At 41.2% G+C, this 21,617-nt stretch overlaps 1 protein-coding gene across 1 annotated transcript in view; it reads left to right on the top strand.

Annotated features, from left to right (window-relative positions):
• The window catches only part of AMMECR1 (AMMECR nuclear protein 1), a 130,129-nt gene that overhangs the window by 20,703 nt on the left and 87,809 nt on the right, over positions 1-21,617 (top strand). The window contains exon 2 of the mRNA XM_060756203.2: positions 8,615-9,194. Coding sequence (XP_060612186.2) covers positions 8,615-9,194 — 580 coding nt within the window. The remainder of the gene's footprint in view (positions 1-8,614; positions 9,195-21,617) is intronic.

The following is a 21,617-nucleotide window of genomic DNA, read 5'->3' as shown; positions in this document are numbered from 1 at the left end:
TTGAAACTGCAGTAGACCATCAGTGTAGACTCACATAATGCAGCGCAATGCTGTTTGATGGCATCATAGGCATCTACACTGACCGTGTAATGCCGTTTCAAAATGCATTGCATGGCAGCATTGATGGGGCCCTGGATAATTGCAAACTCTATTCTAGAATTAAATGGGTGATAACAGTGCTCCATGTAGTCATACTGGCCACACGACCTTGGAGGTGTCTACAGACAACGCTGGCTGTTCGGCTTAGAAATGGAGATGAGCACCACACTCCAGAGTTGGACAAGACTGGACTTAATGTCAGGGGAAAACCTTTACCTTTTACTATGCTCCATAGTTAAATGAAACTCAGTTTTGCTTGCAAACTCATAAATTTAATAAGTAAGGAATACCTAGATGTGGTTTTGCTGGTTTCTTTCTCTGAAATATAGGCCCCCATTTGCGCAGTGGGTTAAAGCACTGAGCTGCTGAACTTGCTTACCGAAAGGTCGCACGTTCGAATCTGGAAAACAATGTGAGCTCTCGCTGTTAGCCCCAGCTTCTGCCAACCTAGCAGTTCAAAAACATGCAAATGTGAGTAGATCAATAGGTACCGCTCGGTGGGAAGGTAACGGCGCTCCATGCAGTCATGCCAACCACATGACCTTGGAGGTGTCTACAGACAATGTCAGCTCTTCAGCTTAGAAATGGAGATGAGCACCAAATCTCAGAGTCGGACACAACTAGACTTAATGTCAGGAGAAAACCTTTACCTTTACCTTTTCTGAAATACATCGCACAGCACTTGCCATTCCTTGGCCGTCTCCTACCCAAGTATTTACCAGGGCTAACCCAGCTTTGCTTCCAAAATCATATAGGGTCTGTTGCTGAATGGTGAGTCAACACATCGGTAGATGCGTTTGGCAGGGACAAGAGACAGGGCCTTCTCAGTGGTGGCCCCTCGGCTATGGAACACCCTCCCAAATGGTAATTGTAATTTGGGGAGTGACCAGCTTTCTTTGGCAAAGAAGGCTAAAGACTACATCAAACTACAGTTCCCATGGTTCCACAGCATAAAGCTGCGTCAAACCACATTTATTCTACAATGTAGAATGCACCCTTGCTAGTACATCAGTGTGCAATTGCAGATTGCAAGGAAAGTGATTCTCAATAATAGTTTTGTGATTGTCTCAACAGGAACCAACAGTTGACACTTTCTATTGGCAAAATTACACGCTGAATAATGGGTTGACTCCTCTCTTTGGAAAGACCCAATTTCCATTCTGTGGCAATTTTGTCCTTCTATTTTTTCTTCTCCAAATAGTCCAATGTCAGCTCCAGTCCCTTTGTCATTTTATGATGGAAATTAGATCTCGGGGTGAATCAGAGGCGAACTGTAAAACTGAAGCAAGAGAAGCCACAGCGTTTGCCGCTCAGGGCTGGACAAATTGGGTATAAATTAAATTCATTTATTCCCATTGCATGACCGGCCTTTGTTCCTCGGTTTAAAGAAACACGCTTTGATGTTCATACCGTCTTTGTCCAAGACGGGCCTCTTCTGATGCCCAAATGTGCCAGCTAACCAAAGCAGAAGGGGAAAGAAAGGGCAAAAGCAAGCAAAAGGGCATCATACAAATAATCAAACAAAAAAATTTAATGGTTTAAGAAGAAAAGACAAAGCGACCAAATACTTTTACTATTCTAAGAAATTTGCAGATACCAGCAACCAGCCAGGCTTTGAAGCTGCAAGGCCATTCAATGCTAATCAAGGTGGCCAATTGCAACAGTCACACTTGCTTCTAACAGACAAGAATGTTTTCTCCCATCCTGGACATTCCACAAATATATATACTCCACTTGTCTAATTTCCAACAGATTTTACAACCTTTGAGGATGCCTGCCATAGATGTGGGTGAAACGTCAGGAGAGAATGCTTCTGAAACATGGCCATACAGCCCGGAAAACTTGCAACAACCCAATTTGCAGATAGATCTTGCAGAATAAGAAGAGGACATTATTTTAGCAGCAAATCTGTCTATCATCTATCTATTTGCCTCTCTTTATTATGCTTTCTCTATCGTTGTTTATTTATAGTTGGCTCTCTGTATCCACAAAATTGGCACCCATGGATACTCCCATTTATGGCTTGGAAATACTAAACATATTAATTCAAAAAGCAAATCTTGATTTTATCTATTGGATATGGAGCCCCCAGTGGCACAGTGGGTTAAACCCCTGTGCTGGCAGGACTGAAGACCGACAGGTCACAGGTTCGAATCTGGGGAGAGCCGGATGAGCTCCCTCTGTCAGCTCCAGCTCCTCATACAGGGACATGAGAGAAGCCTCCCACAAGGATGATAAAAACATCAAAATCATCCGGGCGTCCCCTGGGCAATGTCCTTGCAAACAGCCAATTCTCTCACACCAGAAGCAACTTGCAGTTTCTCAAGTCGTTCCTGACATGACAAAAAAAATCTGTTGGATATAAAGGATCCATTTTCCTATGCCATTGTATACAATTGAAATTAAGCATCCATAGATTTGGGACTTCAGAGGAAACCAAAGACTCGCTCCATCTATCTATCTATCTATCTATCTATCTATCTATCTATCTATCTTCTGTCCATTTGACATCCCTTTAACTGCCATGGCTCAATCTTATGGGATCCTAGGAGCTGGAGTCTGAGGAGGCCCCTTTACCTAAAGGCTTTGTAAAACTATAACTCCCATGATATTCTAACTTGGATAAAGTAAAAGTTTCCCCTTGACATAAAGTCTAGTTGAACTTGATTTTAGGGGTTGGTGCTCATCTCCATTTCTAAGCCAAAGAGCGAGCGTTGTCCATAAACACCTCCAAGGTCATGTGGCCAGCATGACTGCATTGAGCACCGTTACCTTCCTGCTGGAGTGGTACTTATTGATCTACTCACATGTGCATGTTTTTGAACTGCTAGGTTGGCAGAAACTGGGGCTAACGACGGGAGCTCACCCCGTCCAGGTATTCGAACCGCCGACCTTTCGGTCAGCAAGTTCCACAGCTGCAACACTGCAGCCCCTCTAACTTGGATAACTGCTTTCAATTTCTCCCCTTTTCCAACTTTTCCGATCCCTTTATGAACTAGTATATACATTTCCTGCACTCCAGGTCTTTAATCATTTTGCCGTGTTTAAACAGCTGCCAGGTTTCACTCCCTTGTGGCTGTTTCGGTGAGGAGTGAGTCACTATGTCTGGATGTCTCTGTGTGCGCATGCATATATATATAAGGTAGATATTAACCCTTTGGGGTCCTTGTTCAGAGTGAACCTGGGATGCATCAGATTGCTTTTTAGAAAGAGCAGGATTTTATTCTGGAACAGCATTTATGGAAGACCACATTTTGGAGAAACTAGATATTCCTAAAGAGGTTTTTCGATGCTATTTTGGTATTTGCATTATTTCCCCTTTTGTGGTGGCCTCAGTGGATGTGGAAGCCTGACTATACACTTCACAGCATGGCTGCAATAGTAAAAGAGTGGATTCGGAGGAAAACATATTCGTGTGATCTGAATTGCGATTAGGGCCTTCAGGTTAGTGGGATGTTGAATCCACTCTGGGTTTTAGTCCGATCTTTAAAGGAGCGAGCCAAAGGTCCAAACTCTATTGCCAAAATATATTCAGCACTTTGGACAGCTCCATAAACAACTCAGTTCTCCATTTTGCAACCATAGCAAGAGATGATGCACATTTATGGCCAAAGGCCATGGGCAATGGCACAGGTGCAATGGGTGAAACACTTGTACTGGCAGGACTGCTGACTGAAAGGTCGGCGGTTCGAATCCAGGGAGTGGGGTGAGCTCCCATCTGTCAGCTCCAGCTTCTCATGTGGGGACATGAGAGAAGCTTCCCACAGGATGGGTTGTTGTAGGTTTTTTCAGGCTATATGGCCATGTTTTAGAGGCATTCTCTCTTGACATTTCACCTGCATCTATGGCAAGCATCCTCAAAAGTAGTGAGGTACCTTTGAGGATGCTTGCCATAGATGCAGGCGAAACATCAGGAGAGAATGCCTCTAAAATATGGCTATATAGCTTGAAAAAACCTACACCAACCCAGTGATTTCGGCCATGAAAGCCTTCGACAATACATTCGCACAGGATGGTAACACATCTGGGCGTCACCTGGGCAACGTCATTGCAGATGGCCAATTTTCTCACACCAGAAGCAATTTGCAGGTTCTCAGGTCACTCCTGACACACACTCACAAGAAAACCCGTATAGAATTAATGCAGTTTGACACTACTTTAACCACCATGCCTATAATATAATATATTGTATATACATATAATATTTATTCTATTATAATGTAATCCAATGTAATACTAATAATAATATGACTTTGGTGCAGCTGGTTGGGTGTCAGCTGCATTAAGATCACTACTGACTGAAAGGTCATGAGTTCGAAGCCAGCCCAGGTTGGAGTGAGCTTCCGACCAAATTTTTGTAACTTGCTGTCGACCTTTGCAGCCCGAAAGACAGTTGCATCTGTCAAGTAGGAAATTTAGGTACCACTTTGTGGGGAGGCTAATTTAACTTATTTACGAGGTCATAAAGATCAGCGAGCATGGAGGAAATGAGGAAGTACTTCATCAGTGTCACAGATGGAAGGTGAATCGACAGCTCCCCTGCTGGCCAGAAAAAGTTGGGATGTTAAATAGCCTCTGAATGTCTGTCTATTAGGCCTGGGTAACAACGGGAAAAAATTGTTTCTAAACTCGTTTCGGTTTTAGGGGTCCATCACGTTTCGTTTTTTAAAAGAATTCTGAAATTTTCCTTTTAAAAATTTCGAAATGTACGAAATTTCGTATAATTACGAATCGATTCGTTAATGGCGGACGCGATTGCGCAATATGCTAAAAAAACCTCCAAATGGGACAGGTGGAACTTCTGAAGCTTCCCTCTCCCTCTGTTGCTGACCGTTGGTGTGATAAAACAAACAACAACTTTAAAACTTGCACCAGACATGCGAAAATAATTACGAAATAATTATGAAATAAATTGAAAAAATTGTTTCGAATCTAATTTACTCCTCACACTATTCCTGCATGGCTCAATATTAGATAGTAAGCTAATTTAAATACGAATTAATAACGAATTACGAAATTAACGAACGAAACCGCCCAAGCCTACTGTCTATATGTGTTGTGTGTCCATGGCATTTAATGTTTGCCTGTATATGTACATTGTAATCCGCCCTGAGTCCCCTGCGGGGTGAGAAGGGCGGAATATAAATACTGTAAATTATTTTAATAAATAATATTACATGTAATATTACTAATAATATTACAATATAATGGTATAGTGCAATATAGTAATATTTAATGCTGATATTGTACTAAGCTAATAATATAATATATTGTATGTATATATATCTTGTAAGCTGCTCTGAGTCCCCTATGGGGTGAGAAGGGCAGCATATAAATGTCGTAAATAAATAAAAATTATGTAATCCTGGGAGCTCTAATTTTGCAAGGTCTTTAAGCCCTCTCTGCCAAAGAGGGCCAGTGACTCCCCAAATTACAAATCTCATGAACCCATAGCATTTAACACTGACGTCAAACAGCATTAATTCTATGGTGTAGAACTCCATGATGATTCTCGCTCCCAGCACATCGCCATAAGATATGTAGTGGGCTGAATAATAGTAGGAAGCGTTTCCTAAAATAGGTTTGTGCATGCCAACAAATAAAGAGTTGTGAGAGGCTGTCTGATACCGGGGGAAAGCAGCGTCTGTCTCATCCTTTCCCTGGGATGGCATTTATGGGATGGCGACAGACCACAATTGTCAGGCAGCGCAGGGCGGCTGCAATTTGAATGTATGTCTCTCTCTTCTGTGTGTGTGTGTGTGTGTATGTATGTGTGTGTGTTTTACGGGAGACTCCTTGGCTCTGCCTTGCTGACTCAGACTTATTTATTTCATCTCCTGCTTCAAGCCAACTCAGGTCATGTGCATTATTTAGTAGGGCCTTTTTTTCACATCCGTGGGATGGTTAGGAAAGGAGACTTAGCAGCAATGTGGGACTCCATACCTCCAGAATAACAAAATGTCATCTTAAGGTGCAAAATAATATGGAGATTGGTGAGAACAGACAGGGTGTCATAAGGTGGTCTGGATGAAGGCAAATGAAGGCAGCAGGACACTAATGTTTTCTCTCTTTTTCTCTTCCTTTCTCCTGTGAACCCTCTTTTCTCATCCTTCTCCATTTGTCTTCCTTCTCCCTCTTTCATTTCTTCCTCCTCTCCAAATTCTGGTCCTCTTCTTTTTCTTTTTCCGGGATTCTCTATGCAATCTTTACCCCCTTTCCCTGTTCCATTCACTTTTCCCTTCCTCTCTAAATATCTCCTTCTTTCTTCCTCTTTCTCCTTTCTATTCCTTCCCCTTCATCTCACCCTTCTCTCCTTCCCTCCATCTTCCTCCTCTCTCAATCCTCTTCTTACTCCTTTCCCAATCCCTTCCTCTCCTTCCATCCCCCTTTCCCTTCCTTCATCTCCCCATCTCCTTCTTTTCCTTCTTCCTTTTCCTCTTCTTCACTTTCTCTCTATCTTCCCCCCTTTTTCCCTTCTTCTTCTTGTCCTCAACCCCTTTCTCTCCTAATCTCTTCTTCTTCTTCATTTCCTGTTGCCTTCTTCCCTCCATTTCCCTCTTCTTCCCGCTTCTCTCCTTTTTCCCTCCCCCAATCTCCTTCTCTTATCCTTCCCCCGTTTTTTCTTCTTCTTCCATTTCCATCCATATCCCTTTTCCTCCCCTCCTTATTTCCTCCATCTTCTCCTCTTTGCCCTCTTTCCTTCCTCCTTCCCTTTCCCTCCATCTTCCTCCTTTCTCAATCCTCTTCTTTCTTTCTTACTCCTTTCCCCAATTCCTTCCTCTCCTTCCATCCCCCTTTGCCCCTTTCCCTTCCTCCATCTCCTTCTTTTCTTGCTTCCCTTTCCTCTTCTTCACTTTTCCTCCTTTTCCTCCTTCTTCTCTTTCCCCTCTTTCCTTCTTCCTTCCCTTTTCCTCCATCTTCCTCCTTTCTCAATCCTTGCCTTTCTCTAATCCCATCTTCTCCTTCTCTCCTGCATTTCCCTTTCTCTTCTTCCCCCCATCTCCCTCTTCTTCCCTTTCCTTCTCTCTTCCCCTTCTCTTCTTCCTTCCCCCAATCTCCTTCTCTTCTCATCCTTCTATCCTGTTTTCTCCTTTCTCTTCTTCTTCCATGTCCATCCATATCCCTCTTTCCTTCCTCCTTCTCCTTCACTTTCCCTCCATTTTCCCCTTCTCTTCCATCTTCTCCTCTCCTTCCCACCCTTCCTCCATCTTCTCTCCTCTCCTTCCTAAAATCTTCTCCTTCCTTTACCCTCTATCTTCCCATTCTTTTTATTCCTCCCTCCATCTTCTCTTCTCTCTCCTCTTCTATGCCCTGCTCTCCTTCCCATCCCACTTTCCCTCATCGCCTCCTCTCTCCTCACATCTGTTCTTCCCCAAATCCTTCCTATTCTCTCTTCTCCTTCCCTCCATCTTTTCCTCTTTGTCTTCTCTTCTTTTCCTCCTTCCCTTTCTCTCCATCTTCACCCTTTCCTCTTCTTTTCTTCCATCTCCTGCTCTCTTTACCTCCATCTCCTCCTTCTCTCCCCATTCCACCATCTTCTCTTCCTCCCCTCCTCCTTCCCTCTTTCTCCCCATTCTCTCCTCACCTTCCATTTTCTCTTTCCTTCCCCTTCCCCTCCTACTTCCCTGTTCCCTCTATCTTTCCTTTTTCTTCTCTTCATCTCCTCCTCTCCTTTCCCTTCCCTCTTTCTTCCTCCCCATCTTCTCTCCTCCCCTTTGCATCTTCCCCTTTCTCTTCTTCTCTTCCACCTCCTCCTCTCCTTCCCCTTCCCTTTCTTCCTCCCCATCTTCTCTCCTCCCTTTTCCTTCCATCTGCCCCTTCTCTTCTATCTCCTGCTCTCCTTCCCACTGCTTCCTTTCCTCTCCATTTTCTCCTCTTTGCCCTCTCTTCCCTTTCTCTCCATCTTCCCCTTTTTTCTTTTTTTCCATCTCTTCCTTCCCACCATCTTCTCTTCTTCCCCCTCCTCCTTCCCTCTTTCCCCCATTCTCTCCTCACCTTCCATTTTCTCTTTCCTTCCCTTTCCCCTTCTACTTTCCTGCTCCCTCCACCTTTCCTTTTTCTTCTCTTCCATCTCCTCCTCCTTCCCTCTTTCTTCCTTCCCCATCTTCTCTCCTCCCCTTTGCATCTTTCTCTTTATCTTCTTCTCTTCCATCTCCTTCTCTTCTTTCCTTGATCTTTCCTTCCTCCTTTCCTGATTCCTACACCTTCCCCTTTTCTTTTCTTCCATCTCCTCCTCTCCTTCTCCTTCCCTCTTTCTTCCTTCCCCTTCTTCTCCCCTTTGCATCTTCCCCTTTCTCTTCTTGTCTTCCATCTCCTCCTCTCCTCTTTCTTCCTTCCCCATCTTCTCTCCTCCTTTTGCATCTTTCTCTTCCATCTCCTCCTCTCCTTCCCTCTTTCCTCCTCCCCATCTACTCCCTTTTTCCCTCCATCTTCCCCTTCTCTCCTATCCCCTCCATCTTCTCCTCCTCTTCACCCTGCCTTCCTCCCTTTCTTCTCTCCCCCTCCCCTTTTGCAGGAGGCGCCGGGGGCGTGTCCTGCCCCTCGGGGGGCGTGTCCTCCCGCCGCGCTCGCCCCGCCCCCCGCCCTCCGGGCCCCGCCCCCTCGGCCTCCATGGGTCGGAAGCGCTGCTGCGGCGGCGGCGGCGGCAGCGGAGGCATTGGCGGCGGGTCGGGCTCCTCCAAGATGGCGGCGGGTTGCTGCGGGGTGAAGAAGCAGAAGCTCTCCAGCTCGCCGCCGTCGGGCAGCTCGGCCGGGCCGGGCAGCGGGGCGGGGGCCAGCGCCCGGTGCTCGGCGGGGGAGCCGGGGGCGCCGCGCCTCAACGGCCTAGCTGGGGGCTCCCCCGGGTGCGCGTTGGCGGGGCCCTCTCCGCCGGGTTGTGGGGCCCCAATCTCCTCAGCCTCGGCCTCCTCAGCCTCCTCCTCCGCCTGTGCTGCTGCTTCCGCCGCCTCTTCTTCTTCTTCCGCCGCCTCGCCCGGGCCGGGCTGCCGGAAGATGGTGGTCTCGGCCGAGATGTGCTGCTTCTGCTTCGACGTGCTCTACTGCCACCTCTACGGATACCAGCCTCCCAGGAGCCCCCGCTTCACCAACGAGCCCTAGTGAGTAGTACCAGGCGCTAGGCCTCAGGCCTCAGGCAAGGAAAGGACGGGGCGCGACGAGGGACACGCTTCCCTCCCTCCCTCGCGCAAGCAAACGCGCCCTCGCTCCTTACAAAGAGGGGCCTCTCTCCCTCTCTCTCTCCTCAGACATTCCCCATTGTGTTCAGCCCTCTCCGTCTCGGGACAAGGAGTCTCCTCAGGGTGGGATCTCAGGATTTACTATTGTTAGTGTTTCTGAGGGGCAGGATTGGGGAGGGGGAGGCCCAACAAGGACTGACCTCCAGCTCACAATTCCATTCATTCATCCCCCCCCCCCAAAAAAAACCTGATCTTGGGGGCTCTTTGAAACCCACTCATTATTATTATTATTATTAGTGTTGCTGAGGAGCAATGGAGGCCCTTCATAATTCCATTCATTCATTCCATCCTAAAACCTGATCTTGGGGGGCTCTTTGAAACCTACTCATCATCATTATTATTATTAGTGTTGGTGAGGGGCAATGGAGTTAGTTAACAATTCCATTCATTCATTTCCCCCTAAAACCTGATCTTGAGAGCTCTTTGAAACCCACTCATTATTATTATTATTATTATTATTAGTGTTGGTGAGAGGCAGTGGAGTTAGTTCATAATTCCATCCATTCATTCCCCCCTAAAACCTGATATTGGGGGCTCTTTGAAACCCACTCATTATTATTATTATTAGTGTTGGTGAGGGGCAATGGAGTCCGTTCATAATTCCATTCATTCATTCCCTCCTAAAATCTGATCTTGGGGGCTCTTTGAAACACACTCATTATTATTATTATTATTATTATTATTATTATTAGTGTTTGTGAGGGGCAATGTAGTTCATAATTCCATTCATTCACTCCTAAAACCTGATCTTGGGGGGTTCTTTGAAACACACTTATTATTATTATTATTATTATTATTATTATTATTTGTGTTGGTGAGTTGAGGCCCTACAGGAAGCCATGGCACAATTTGGGGGGGGGGGGGGGGGATCCCTACAAGGAGTGACCTCTGGTTAATAATTCCATTCATTCATTCCCCCTAAAACCTGATATTGGGGGCTCCTTGAAACCCACTTATTATTATTATTATTATTATTATTATTATTATTTATTACTATTATGTGTTGGTGAGGGGCAGTGGAATCTCGTCAGGAAGCCATGGCAGGATTGGGGGAGGGGGAGGCCCTACAAGGACTGACCTCCACTTCACATTTCCATTCATTCATCCCCCCCCCCCCCAAAACCTGATATTGGAGCCTCTTTGAAACCCACTCATTATTATTATTATTAGTGTTGGTGAGGGGCAGTGGAGTTAGTTCATAATTCCATTCATTCATTCCCTCCTAAAACCTGATCTTGGAGGGCTTTCTCCTGCCTCTTCCTCACTTATTTCATTATTGTTGTTGCTATTATTATTATTATTATTATTATTATTATTATTATTATTAGTGTTCATTCATTTACTCCTAAAACCTGATATTGGGGGATCTTTGAAACACACTCATCATCATCATCATCATCATCATTATTATTATTATTAGAGCCTCCTCAGGAAGCCAAGGCAGTATTGGGGGAGGGGGAGGCCCTACAAGGACTGACCTCCAGCTCACAATTCCATCCATTCATCCCCCCTAAAACCTGATCTTGGGGGCTCTTTGAAACACACTCATTATTATTATTTGAGTTGGTGAGGGGCAATGGAGTTAGTTCATAATTCCATTCATTCATTACCTCCTAAAAGCTGATATTGGGGGGCTCCTCGAAACCTCTCATTATTATTATTATTATTATTATTATTATTATTATTATTAGTGTTTGTGAGGGGCAATGTAGTTCATAATTCCATTCATTCACTCCTAAAACCTGATATTGGGGGCTCTTTGAAACCCACTCATTATTATTATTAGAGTTGGTGAGGAGCAATGGAGTTAGTTCATAATTCCATTCATTCATCCCATCTAAAACATTATATTGTAAGGCTTTCTTCAGCCTCTTCCTCACTTTTTTCAATTATTATTATTATTATTATTATTAGTGTTGGCGAGGAGCAATGAAGTCCTTTCATAATTCCATTCATTCATTTCCGCCTAAAACCTGATGTTGGGAGCTCTTTGAAACCCACTCATTATTATTATTATTATTATTATTATTATTATTAGTGTTGGTGAGGAGCAATGTAGTCTCTTCATAATTCCATTCATTCATTTGATATTGGGGGCTTTCTCCTGCCTCTTCCTCACTCATTTCATTATTGTTGTTGCTATTATTATTATTATTAGTGTTGATGAGGGGCAATGGAGTCCCTTCATAATTCCATTCATTCATCCCCTCTAAAACCTGCCTCTTCCTCACTTATTTCATTATTGCTATTGTTGTTATTATTATTATTTGTGTTGATGAGGGGCAATGGAGTCCCTCCAGGAACCCATGCCATTATTGGGGGTCCCTACAAGGAGTGGCCTCTAGTTCATAATTCCATTCATTCATTCATTCCCTCCTAAAAGCTGATCTTGGGGGATCTTTGAAACACACTCATTATTATTATTATTAGTGTTGATGAGGAGTAATGGAGTCCCATCATAATTCCATTCATTCATTTGATATTGGGAGCTTTTTCCTTCCTCTTCCTCACTTATTTCATTATTGTTATTGTTAGTATTGATGAAGAGCAATGGACTTCCTTCATAATTCCATTCATTCATTCCCCCCTGAAACCTGATATTGGGGGGGGGGGGGCTCTTTGAAACCCACTCATTATTATTATTATTATTAATGTTGGTGAGGGGCAATGGAGTTAGTTCATAATTCCATTCATTCATTACTCCCTAAAACCTTATCTTGGGGGCTCTTTGAAACCCACTCATTATTATTATTATTATTATTATTATTAGTGTTGATGAGGGGTAGTGGAGTCCCTTCATAATTCCATTCATTCTTTCCCCCCTAAAACCTGATATTGGGGGCTTTTTGAAACCCACTCATTATTATTATTATTAGTGTAGGTGAGGGGCAGTGGAGTTAGTTCATAATTCCATTCATTCATTCCCCCCTAAAACCTGATATTGGGGGCTCTTTGAAACACACTCATTATTATTATTATTATTATTATTATTATTATTAGTATTACTATTAGTGTTGGTGAGGGGCAATGGAGTCCCTTCATAATTCCATTCATTCATTTGATATTGGGGGCTTTCTCCTGCCTCTTCCTCACTTATTTCATTATTGTTTTTGTTATTGTTATTATTAGTATTGATGAAGGGCAATGGACTTCTTCCATAATTCCATTCATTCATTTTCCCCTAAAACCTGATATTGGGAGCTCCTTGAAACCCACTCATTATTATTATTATTATTATTAATTATTATTATTATTATTATTATTATTAGTGTTGGTGAGGGGCAGTGGAGTTAGTTCATAATTCCATTCATTCATCCCCTCTAAAACATGATATTGTAAGGCTTTCTCCTGCCTCTTCCTCACTTATTTCATTATTGTTGTTATTGTTATTATTAGTATTGATGAAGGGCAATGGACTTCTTCCATAATTCCATTCATTCATTCCCTCCCAAAACCTGATATTGGGGGCTCTTTGAAACCCACTCATTATTATTATTATTATTATTATTATTATTATTATTATTATCAGTGTTGGTGAGGGGCAATGGAGTTAGATTATAATTCCATTCATTCATCCCATCTAAAACATGATATTGGAAGGCTTTCTCCTGCCTCTTCCTCACTTTTTTCATTATTATTATTATTATTGGTGAGGAGCAATGGAGTTAGTTCATAATTCCATTCATTCATTCCCCTAAAACCTGATATTGGGGGCTTTCTCCTGCCTCTTCCTCACTTACTTCATTATTGTTGTTGCCATTATTATTATTATTAGTGTTGATGAGAGACAATGGAGTCCACTCATCATCATCATCATTATTATTAGTGTTGGTGAGGGTCAGTGGTGTTAGTTAATAATTCCATTCATTAATTCCCCCCTAAAACCTGATATTGGGGGGCTCTTTGAAACACACTCATTATTATTATTATTATTATCATCATCATCAGTGTTGGTGATGGGCAGTGGAGTCCCTTCATAATTCCATTCATTAATTCCCCCCTAAAACCTGATATTGGGGGGCTCTTTGAAACACACTCATTATTATTATTATTATTATTATTAGTGTTGGTGAGGGGCAGTGGAGTCCCTTCATAATTCCATCCATTCATTCCTTCCTAAAGCTGATATTGGGGGCTTTTTGAAACACACTCATTATTATTATTATTATTATTATTATTATTATTATTATTAGTGTTGGTGAGGGGAAATGGAGTTAATTCATAATTCCATTCATTCATTCCCTCCCAAAACCTGATATTGGGGCTCTTTGAAACCCTATTATTATTATTATTATTATTATTATTATTATTATTATTATTATTATGTGTTGGTGAGGGGCAATGGAGTCCGTCCAGGAACCCATGCCATTATTGGGGAATGAGGGGGTCCCTTACAAGGAGTGACCTCTAGTTCATAATTCCATTCATTCATCCCCCATAAAACCTGATATTGGGGGGTTCTTTGAAACCCAATAATAATAATAATAATAATTATTATTATTATTATTATTGTTATTGTTATTAGTGTTGGTGAGGGGCAATGGAGTCAGTTCATAATTCGATTCATTCATTCCCTCCTAAAACCTGATATTGGGGGCTCTTTGAAACCCACTCATTATTATTATTAGTGTTGGTGAGGGGCAATGGAGTTAGTTTATAATTCCATTCATTCATTCTCTCCTAAAACGTGATATTGGGGGGCTTTCTCCTGCCTCTTCCTCACTTATTTCATTATTGTTGCTGTTATTATTATTATTATTATTATTATTATTATTATTAGTGTTGATGAGAGACAATGAAGTCCCTTCATAATTCCATTCATTCATTCCCCTCTAAAACCTGATATTGTGGTGCTCTTTGAAACCCACTCATCATCATCATTATTATCATTATTAGTGTTGATGAGGGGCAATTGAGTTAGTTCATAATTCCATTCATTCATCCCATCTAAAACATGATATTGTAAGGCTTTCTCTGCCCCCTTCCTCACTTTTTTCAATTATTATTATTATTAGTGTTGGTGAGGAGCAATGGAGTTAGTTCATAATTCCATTAATTCATCCCCCCTAAAACCTGATATTGTAAGGCTTTCTCCTGCCTCTTCCTCACCTTTTTCATTATTATTGTTGTTGTTATTACTATTATTATTAGTGTTGGTGAGGGGCAATGGAGTCCCTTCATAATTCCATTCATTCATTCCCCCCTAAAACCTGATATTGGGGTGCTCTTTGAAATCCATTCATCATCATCATCATCATCATCACCACCACCATTATTATTATTATTATTAGTGTTATTAGTGTTGGTGGGGGGGGGGGCAATGGAGCCCCTCCAGGAACCCATGCCATTATTAACCTCTAGTTAATAATTCCATTAATTCATCCCCCCTAAAACCTGCTATTGGGTGGCTCTTTGAAACCCTCTATCTTGCCTTTTCCTCACATATGTATTACAGTATAAGATGTAGTATATACAATATACAATATATTGCATTACAGCATTATTAATATTACATACAATATATCAGCACTTTTACATTACAATGTTATTATTTCTATATATTATTATATTGTATATTTATCTTGCGTCTTCCTCACCTATTTTATTGTTACTGTTATTATTAGTGTTGGTGAGGGACAGTTGAGTCCCTTCAGGGATCCATGGCATGATTGGGGAAGGGAGGAGGGGGTGTCCCTACAAGAAATGACCTCTAGTTAATACTTCCATTCCTTCACCTCTGCCTAAAACCTGATATTGGGGGGCTCTTTGAAACCCTCTTCCTACCTCTTCCTCACGTATGTCATTATTATGAGGGGCAGTTGAGGCCCTACAGGAAGCCATGGCACAATTGGGGGGGGGGGGGATCCATACAAGGAGTAACCTCTAGTTAATAATTCCATTCATTCATTCCCCCTAAAACCTGACATTGAGGGGCTCTTTGAAACCCACTCATTATTATTATTATTATTATTATTATTATTATTAGTGTTGATGTGGGGCAATAGAGTCCCTCTCTCCTGCATCTTCCTCACATATTTATTTATTGTAGGTTGTAGTATAAACAATATATGTTATATTACAACATTATTAATATTACAGACAATATACCAGCGCTATTACATTACAATGTCATTATTTCTATATATTATTATATTGTATATATTGTGGGGCTCCCAAGTGATGTAGCAGGAGACACTTTGGAGCTGTGTCTTCCTGGCTGCCCCCTCTTCACTCTGTAGGAATTTGTAGGGATTCCCTACAAAGAGTGACCTCTAATTAACAGTTTCGTATTAATATACATCTTATTATACTGTACTATATTGGTATACCACTATATATATAACACACTACCAGTTTATTATAATATTAGTATTCATAGTTTCATTCATCCCCCTAAAACCTGATTTTGGGGAGAAGCGTCCCTACACGGAGTGACCTCTAATAATTCCATTCATTCATCCCCCCCCCCCCAATAAAACTTGATGTTGGGTGTTTCTTTGAAACCCTCACTCCTGCCCCTTCCTCACATATTTCTGTATTATTATTAGTGCTGATGAGGGTCAATTGTGTCCCTTCAGGAAGCCATGACATGATTGGGGAAGGGTGGAGAGTGGTCCCTACAAGGAGTGACTTCTAGTTAATAATTCCATTCATTCATCCTCTGTCCCCCGAAACCTGATGTTTAAAACCTTCTCTCTTGCCTCTTCCTCGCATGTATCATTATTATTATTAGTAGTATTGATGAGGGACAATTGAGTGCCTTCAGGAAGCCATTTATTATTATTTATTTACTGTATTTGTATACCACCTTTCTCAACTCGTAGGTGACTCAAGGTGGTTAACAGGTAAAATTCAATGCTTACAATATGATAGATACAATTAAAAACATAACATATAATAAAAATTAAACATATCAGTAAAATATAAATTCATAGCCATGGCATAATGGAGGTCCCTGCAAGAAAGTATTTCTAGTTAATAATTCCATTCATTCTTCCATCCAAACCTGGTATTGGAGAGTTCTTTGAAACCTTCTCTCCTGCCTCTTCATCACATATTTTATTATTATTATTATTATTATTATTAGTAGTAGTAGTAGTAGTAGTAGTAGTAGTAGTAATGTTGGTGAGGGGCAATGGAGTCTCTTCAGGAAGCCCTGGCATGATTTTGGTGTGTGTATGTGTTTGGGAGAGGGGTTCCCTACAAAGAATGACCTCTAATTAACAGTTCCATTCATCCTCCCTAAAATCTACACTATTGGGTGGTGTGTGTGGGGTATCCCCATCTCTTTTCTTCACATACTTTCCTTCATCTCATTCTTATTTATCTTCAGTGGTGGCAGTGTGGGGTAAGAAGCATGGAGTCCCTTTGGGAAGCCATGGGATAATCTTTGGTTTTTTTGGGGGCGGTGTGTGTGTGTGTGTGTGTGATTTCTACCCCCCTTGAAGCCCTCATATTGAGGGGCTCTTTGAAACTCTCACATCTTTTCCTCGCATTTATCATTATTATTATTATTATTATTATTATTATTAGTGTTGATGGGAGACCATGGAGTTCATTCAAGAAATCATGGGATAAGGTTGTTTTTTGGGGGGGGGGGGGGTTGTTGGGGGGAGTTGTCCTACAAATAGCGACCTCTAATTAATGCTGCCCTTGAAAACCTGACATTGGGAGGCTTTTTAACACCCTCTCTCCTACCTTTTTCTTACATGTATTGTCGAAGGCTTTCATGGTCAGAATCACTGGGTTGTTGTAGGTTTTTTTCGGGCTATATGGCCATGTTCTGGAGGCATTCTCTCCTGACGTTTCACCTGCATCTGTGGCAAGCATCCTCAGAGGTAGTGAGGTCTGTTGGAACTAGGAAAATGGGTTTATATAATGCCTCTAGAACATGGCCATATAGCCCAAAAAACCTACAACAACCCTTTTTCTTACATATTTCCGTATTATTGTTGTTATTAAGGATCCCCCGGGGGTGCACTGGGTTAAAGCGCTGAACTAAGGCCCTCCTGGGTGTTCTGGGGGGAGCTACCAATAATTTCATAATAATAATTTCATTTATTCATCCCCTCTAAAACTTGGTATTGGGGGCTTTTTGAAACCCCACTTTCCTTTTCTTCACCTCCTTTATTTCATTTTATTAAGTCTTAATTACAGTAGAGTTTGGCTTATTCAACCTTCACTTATCCAACGTTCTGTATTATCCAACACAGTCTGCCTCCCACTCAGATCAATATTACCGTGCATTGAACTGCTTTTTCCTTCAATTTGTTGTACAGCATGATGTTTTGGTGCTTCATTTGTAAAATAATGTAATTTGATGTTTAATAGGCTTTTCCTTAATTCCTCCTTATTATCCAACATTTTCGCTTATCCAACGTTCTGCCAGTCCGTTTATGTTGGATAAACAAGACTCTACTGTATCTTGAATGGTGGCAGTGTGGATGAGGGGCATGGAGTCCCTTCAGGAAACCATGGAATGGTTTTCATTTGTCTTTTGGCAGGGTTCCTAATAATTTCATTAATCCCCACCTTTAAAAACCTAGTTTTGAAAGGGCTTATTGAAATCCTGTCTCTTGCCTTTTCATGATATATTTTGTTGTTGTTATTATTATTATTATCATCATTATAATCGGTGGTGGTGGTCGTGGTGAGGAGCCATTGAGTCCTTTCAGGAAGCCATGGAATATTTTTAGTGTGGTTTTTTTGGGGGCGGGGAGGGGATCCCTACAAAGTCCAATTAATTTACTCTTTAAAAACATGATATTCAGAGGGGCCCTTTGAACCCACTATCCTTTTCCCCATTTATTTTACTTCGGTTTATTGATCTTTATTATCTTGAAAGGTGGCAATGTAGATTAACAGGCATGGAGCCCCATCAGGAAGCCAGGACTAATATACTGTGTGAGGTTTTTTTTTTTTTGGGGGGGGGGGTGAGTATAAAGTGTGACTTCTAATTAGTTCCCCTCTTTAACACCCCCTCCTGCCTTTTATTTCCCTTTTATTAACCCTAATCAATGTTAAATAGTGACAGCATTAGTGAGGATTCATGGAGACCTTTTAGGAAGCCAGGAATAAGGTTCATGGGCTGTTTATATGCTTTTGTTTGTTTGGGGAATCCCTACAAAGTTTAGTTAAAGAATTGGTATATGGGGCTATTTAAAAACACCCCTCCTGCATTTTCCTCTTATATTTCCATTCTGATAATCTTTATTAATGTTGATTGGTGTCGATGAAAAGGCATGCAGTGATTTATTTTTTTTTGCGTTGGGGGAGATCCATACGAAGTGTGACGTTAACCCTTATATATGTTGAATGGTGGCAATGTTGGAACAGGTTAATGGAGACCCTTTTGGAAGCCAGGATTAAGGTGTGTGGTTTGGGAGGGACTATGAAGTGTGACCTCTAATTAATGGTTCACTGAATTAAACCTACACACACACACACACACACACACACAAACTTGGTGTTTGGGGCTCTGAAACACCCCACTCCCCTGCCTTTTCTTCATATATTTTATTTCATTGGCCCTTATTTATGCTAAATGTTAAATGGTTGTGCTTTTGAAACTCCCTCCTGCCTGTTGGTCACATATTTTATTTTGTTCCATTCAGATATCTTTCTTCTGCAACTCAGGTTTGGAGTTTCAGTGAGAATTACCTCTTCTTTATGTTTACGAAAATTCCAATTTACTTACTTACTTATTTATTTATTTTATTAATTTATATCACACCTTTCTCCCAATAAAATTTATGCTGAATGTTGAATGGTTGCAATTTGAGTGAAAATGCAGAAAGCCAGGAATAAGGCCATTAGATGTATGTATGTTTTCTAAATTCAGAGTAAAAACAATTGTCGGGACTAGAAAGACAGTGCTTATGTCATTCACCAGATCCGTCATTATGGTCCACACGTGCATAATGGTCTGCCAAGTGTAGTCATTCACCAAGTGCCAGCAAAGTGAATTTTGTTAGGAATTCTTGAAGCTTTTTTTCTCAAAAAATATCTTGCTCTCCAAGGACTCTCCAAGTCATGAATATACATTTAATCCAAAAGCAATGACTTTCTCTCTGTGGTTGAATCCTGCCACTAAGAAAGCACTATCCAGTATCTCTCCTCTCTTTTTAATAGTGTTTCCCACCTCCTAGCTATTTTTATTGACTATTCTCATCTCCTGACCACCTTTGTTGGGAACCTATACTATATTGACCAGCCCTGTTGAAACCAATCATGTGTTTTCCATCTCTAAAATAAACTTTCTTTGACACACATATGCTTTTGTTCATGCACACAGTGCACAGGTAATCTGTCCCCACAGTCTCTTGCCCCATAAATGCATTGCACATGTTGACCTGTATTTGTCCTCTCTATTGGTAGCCACTTTCTCCATTTTGTCTCTGTTGTGTGGTCACCCAGCCTGTGTTTTCTAGCTGACCAAGGGCACAGGCCAGGTTTTCCCCCCTCAAATATCCCCTGTTATTCTGTATTGGCAGCCATGACTTACTCTTTCAAAGCAACGTGCTTCATGGGGGCCTCTAGAGAACTTCCCTTTTGCTCTCTGTTTCCATAGAGTTGCACTGGAGGACCTAGAAATGTTATAAAGGTGTTCTCTCTAGGCATTTTCCAATACAATTTGAACAAAATCTGGCTACCAATATTTTAAAAACTCTAAAATTATAACAGTAAATAAAGAACAAAATTAAAACCCAGGGGGACTCCAGAGAAGAAACAATCAGGAACAGCTAATCACCTTTCAACAAAGAATTCCCCCAGGCAGTAACCGGGCACTCCTAAAAACTGTCAGGCCATCAAATGCTAATCAAGGTGGCCAATTGAAACAGTCACATCTAGCTCCAACAGACAAGAATTCTTTCTTCCACCCTGGACTTTCCATGGATATATAAACCCAATTTTCCTAATTTCCAAGAGACCTCAGAACCTCTGAGGATGCCTGCCATAGATGCAGGTAAAACGTCAGGAGAGAATGCTTCTAGAACATGGCCATACAGCCCGAAAAACCTACAACAACCCAGTGATTCCAGCCATGAAAGCCTTTGACGATATATTGAGGATTTTTTTGGTGGTGTGGGTCCTCTTTTAAGACATTGTTTAAAACTCATCAGGCAGCGTCTTAAAGTGCTTACCTTATGCATCTAGTTCTGAGAAATTGTGACTTGAACCCTAGTCTCCAGAATCGTAGTCCAGACACACAAACCATCAGGCTGACTTTCACTGGCATTTTCTCTTCTGACATCAGAAAACTTGTAGACTAAACATGAAGTACATTTGAATTTCCCATTTCTGAATTATTGCACTTGTTGGAATGCATTGTTAAACATAATGAATGGTTGCCGAACCCCAAGAGCACTCGAATAACTGAAATTGTAGATTTCAATGTGTTTGTCTTGTGCTGTGGGTTCTTTTGTAGTTTAGCTTTCAGATGTTTGCAAACTATTTCTATCCAACTTGTACCCTTTTGAAACCCAACGTGCCCTTCCATAAAATTGCTGGTTTAACGAAACAACATACATAAAAGTTAATGAAACAATGAATAATTCTTGTGCTCCCCCATTCCATTATTCCCCCCTTTTTAATTTTTCTGATTTTTTAAAATCAAGTTGGAGACACATATTGATCTTCTATCAAGGGAGGGAAAATGCACATCACAGGCCCTATTTTGATAGCCCCTGAAGCCCCTAATATGTGTATACATAGATATATTTGTTTATTGATTAGTCCTCTGACTGTATCAGCAGTAAAATACAAGTATACAATGACACAATAAACACAAATTTCTATGTAAACACTCCTTTAATAGTTGGCTAAAATGCATTTAGGCATTTAAACCTTGATTGAATAATAAATTTGGTAAAATCGGATTAAATTAAATTACAAAATGATTTTAAATAAATTTAGTGCCTTGAGAAGACATTTTGTAAGAGAAAGAGATCTCTCAGGTGGGCAGCTTTTATAATAAATTTGGCTATGCGGTGGACTGAGTGTAGATTCTCTTCAGAACGAAAATAGGACAGTATACTTAAACAAGCATTTATGAGTTGTACTTTTATACTTTTTCCAGCCCTTGAGTAGTGTGCTCGGGCTGAAACATATTGTGCTTTTAAAAAATTAATAAAACAACCATCTTATGATCATCTTGAGATGTTCCTCCAGTTCTTCTTTTGGATTCCTTCAGATGTTTCCTAGTTTCAGTTTTTCCTAAAACCCCTACTAATACCCTAATAAGTGTTTTAAAGGTTTTATATGTTTTTAATGATTATTTTAATA

Source organism: Anolis sagrei, chromosome 10 (genome assembly GCF_037176765.1).
Source record: "Anolis sagrei isolate rAnoSag1 chromosome 10, rAnoSag1.mat, whole genome shotgun sequence".
Lineage (NCBI taxonomy): Eukaryota > Metazoa > Chordata > Lepidosauria > Squamata > Dactyloidae > Anolis > Anolis sagrei.
The sequence above is the reverse complement of the archived record's forward strand: the minus strand, read 5'-3'. Positions and strand labels throughout refer to the sequence as shown.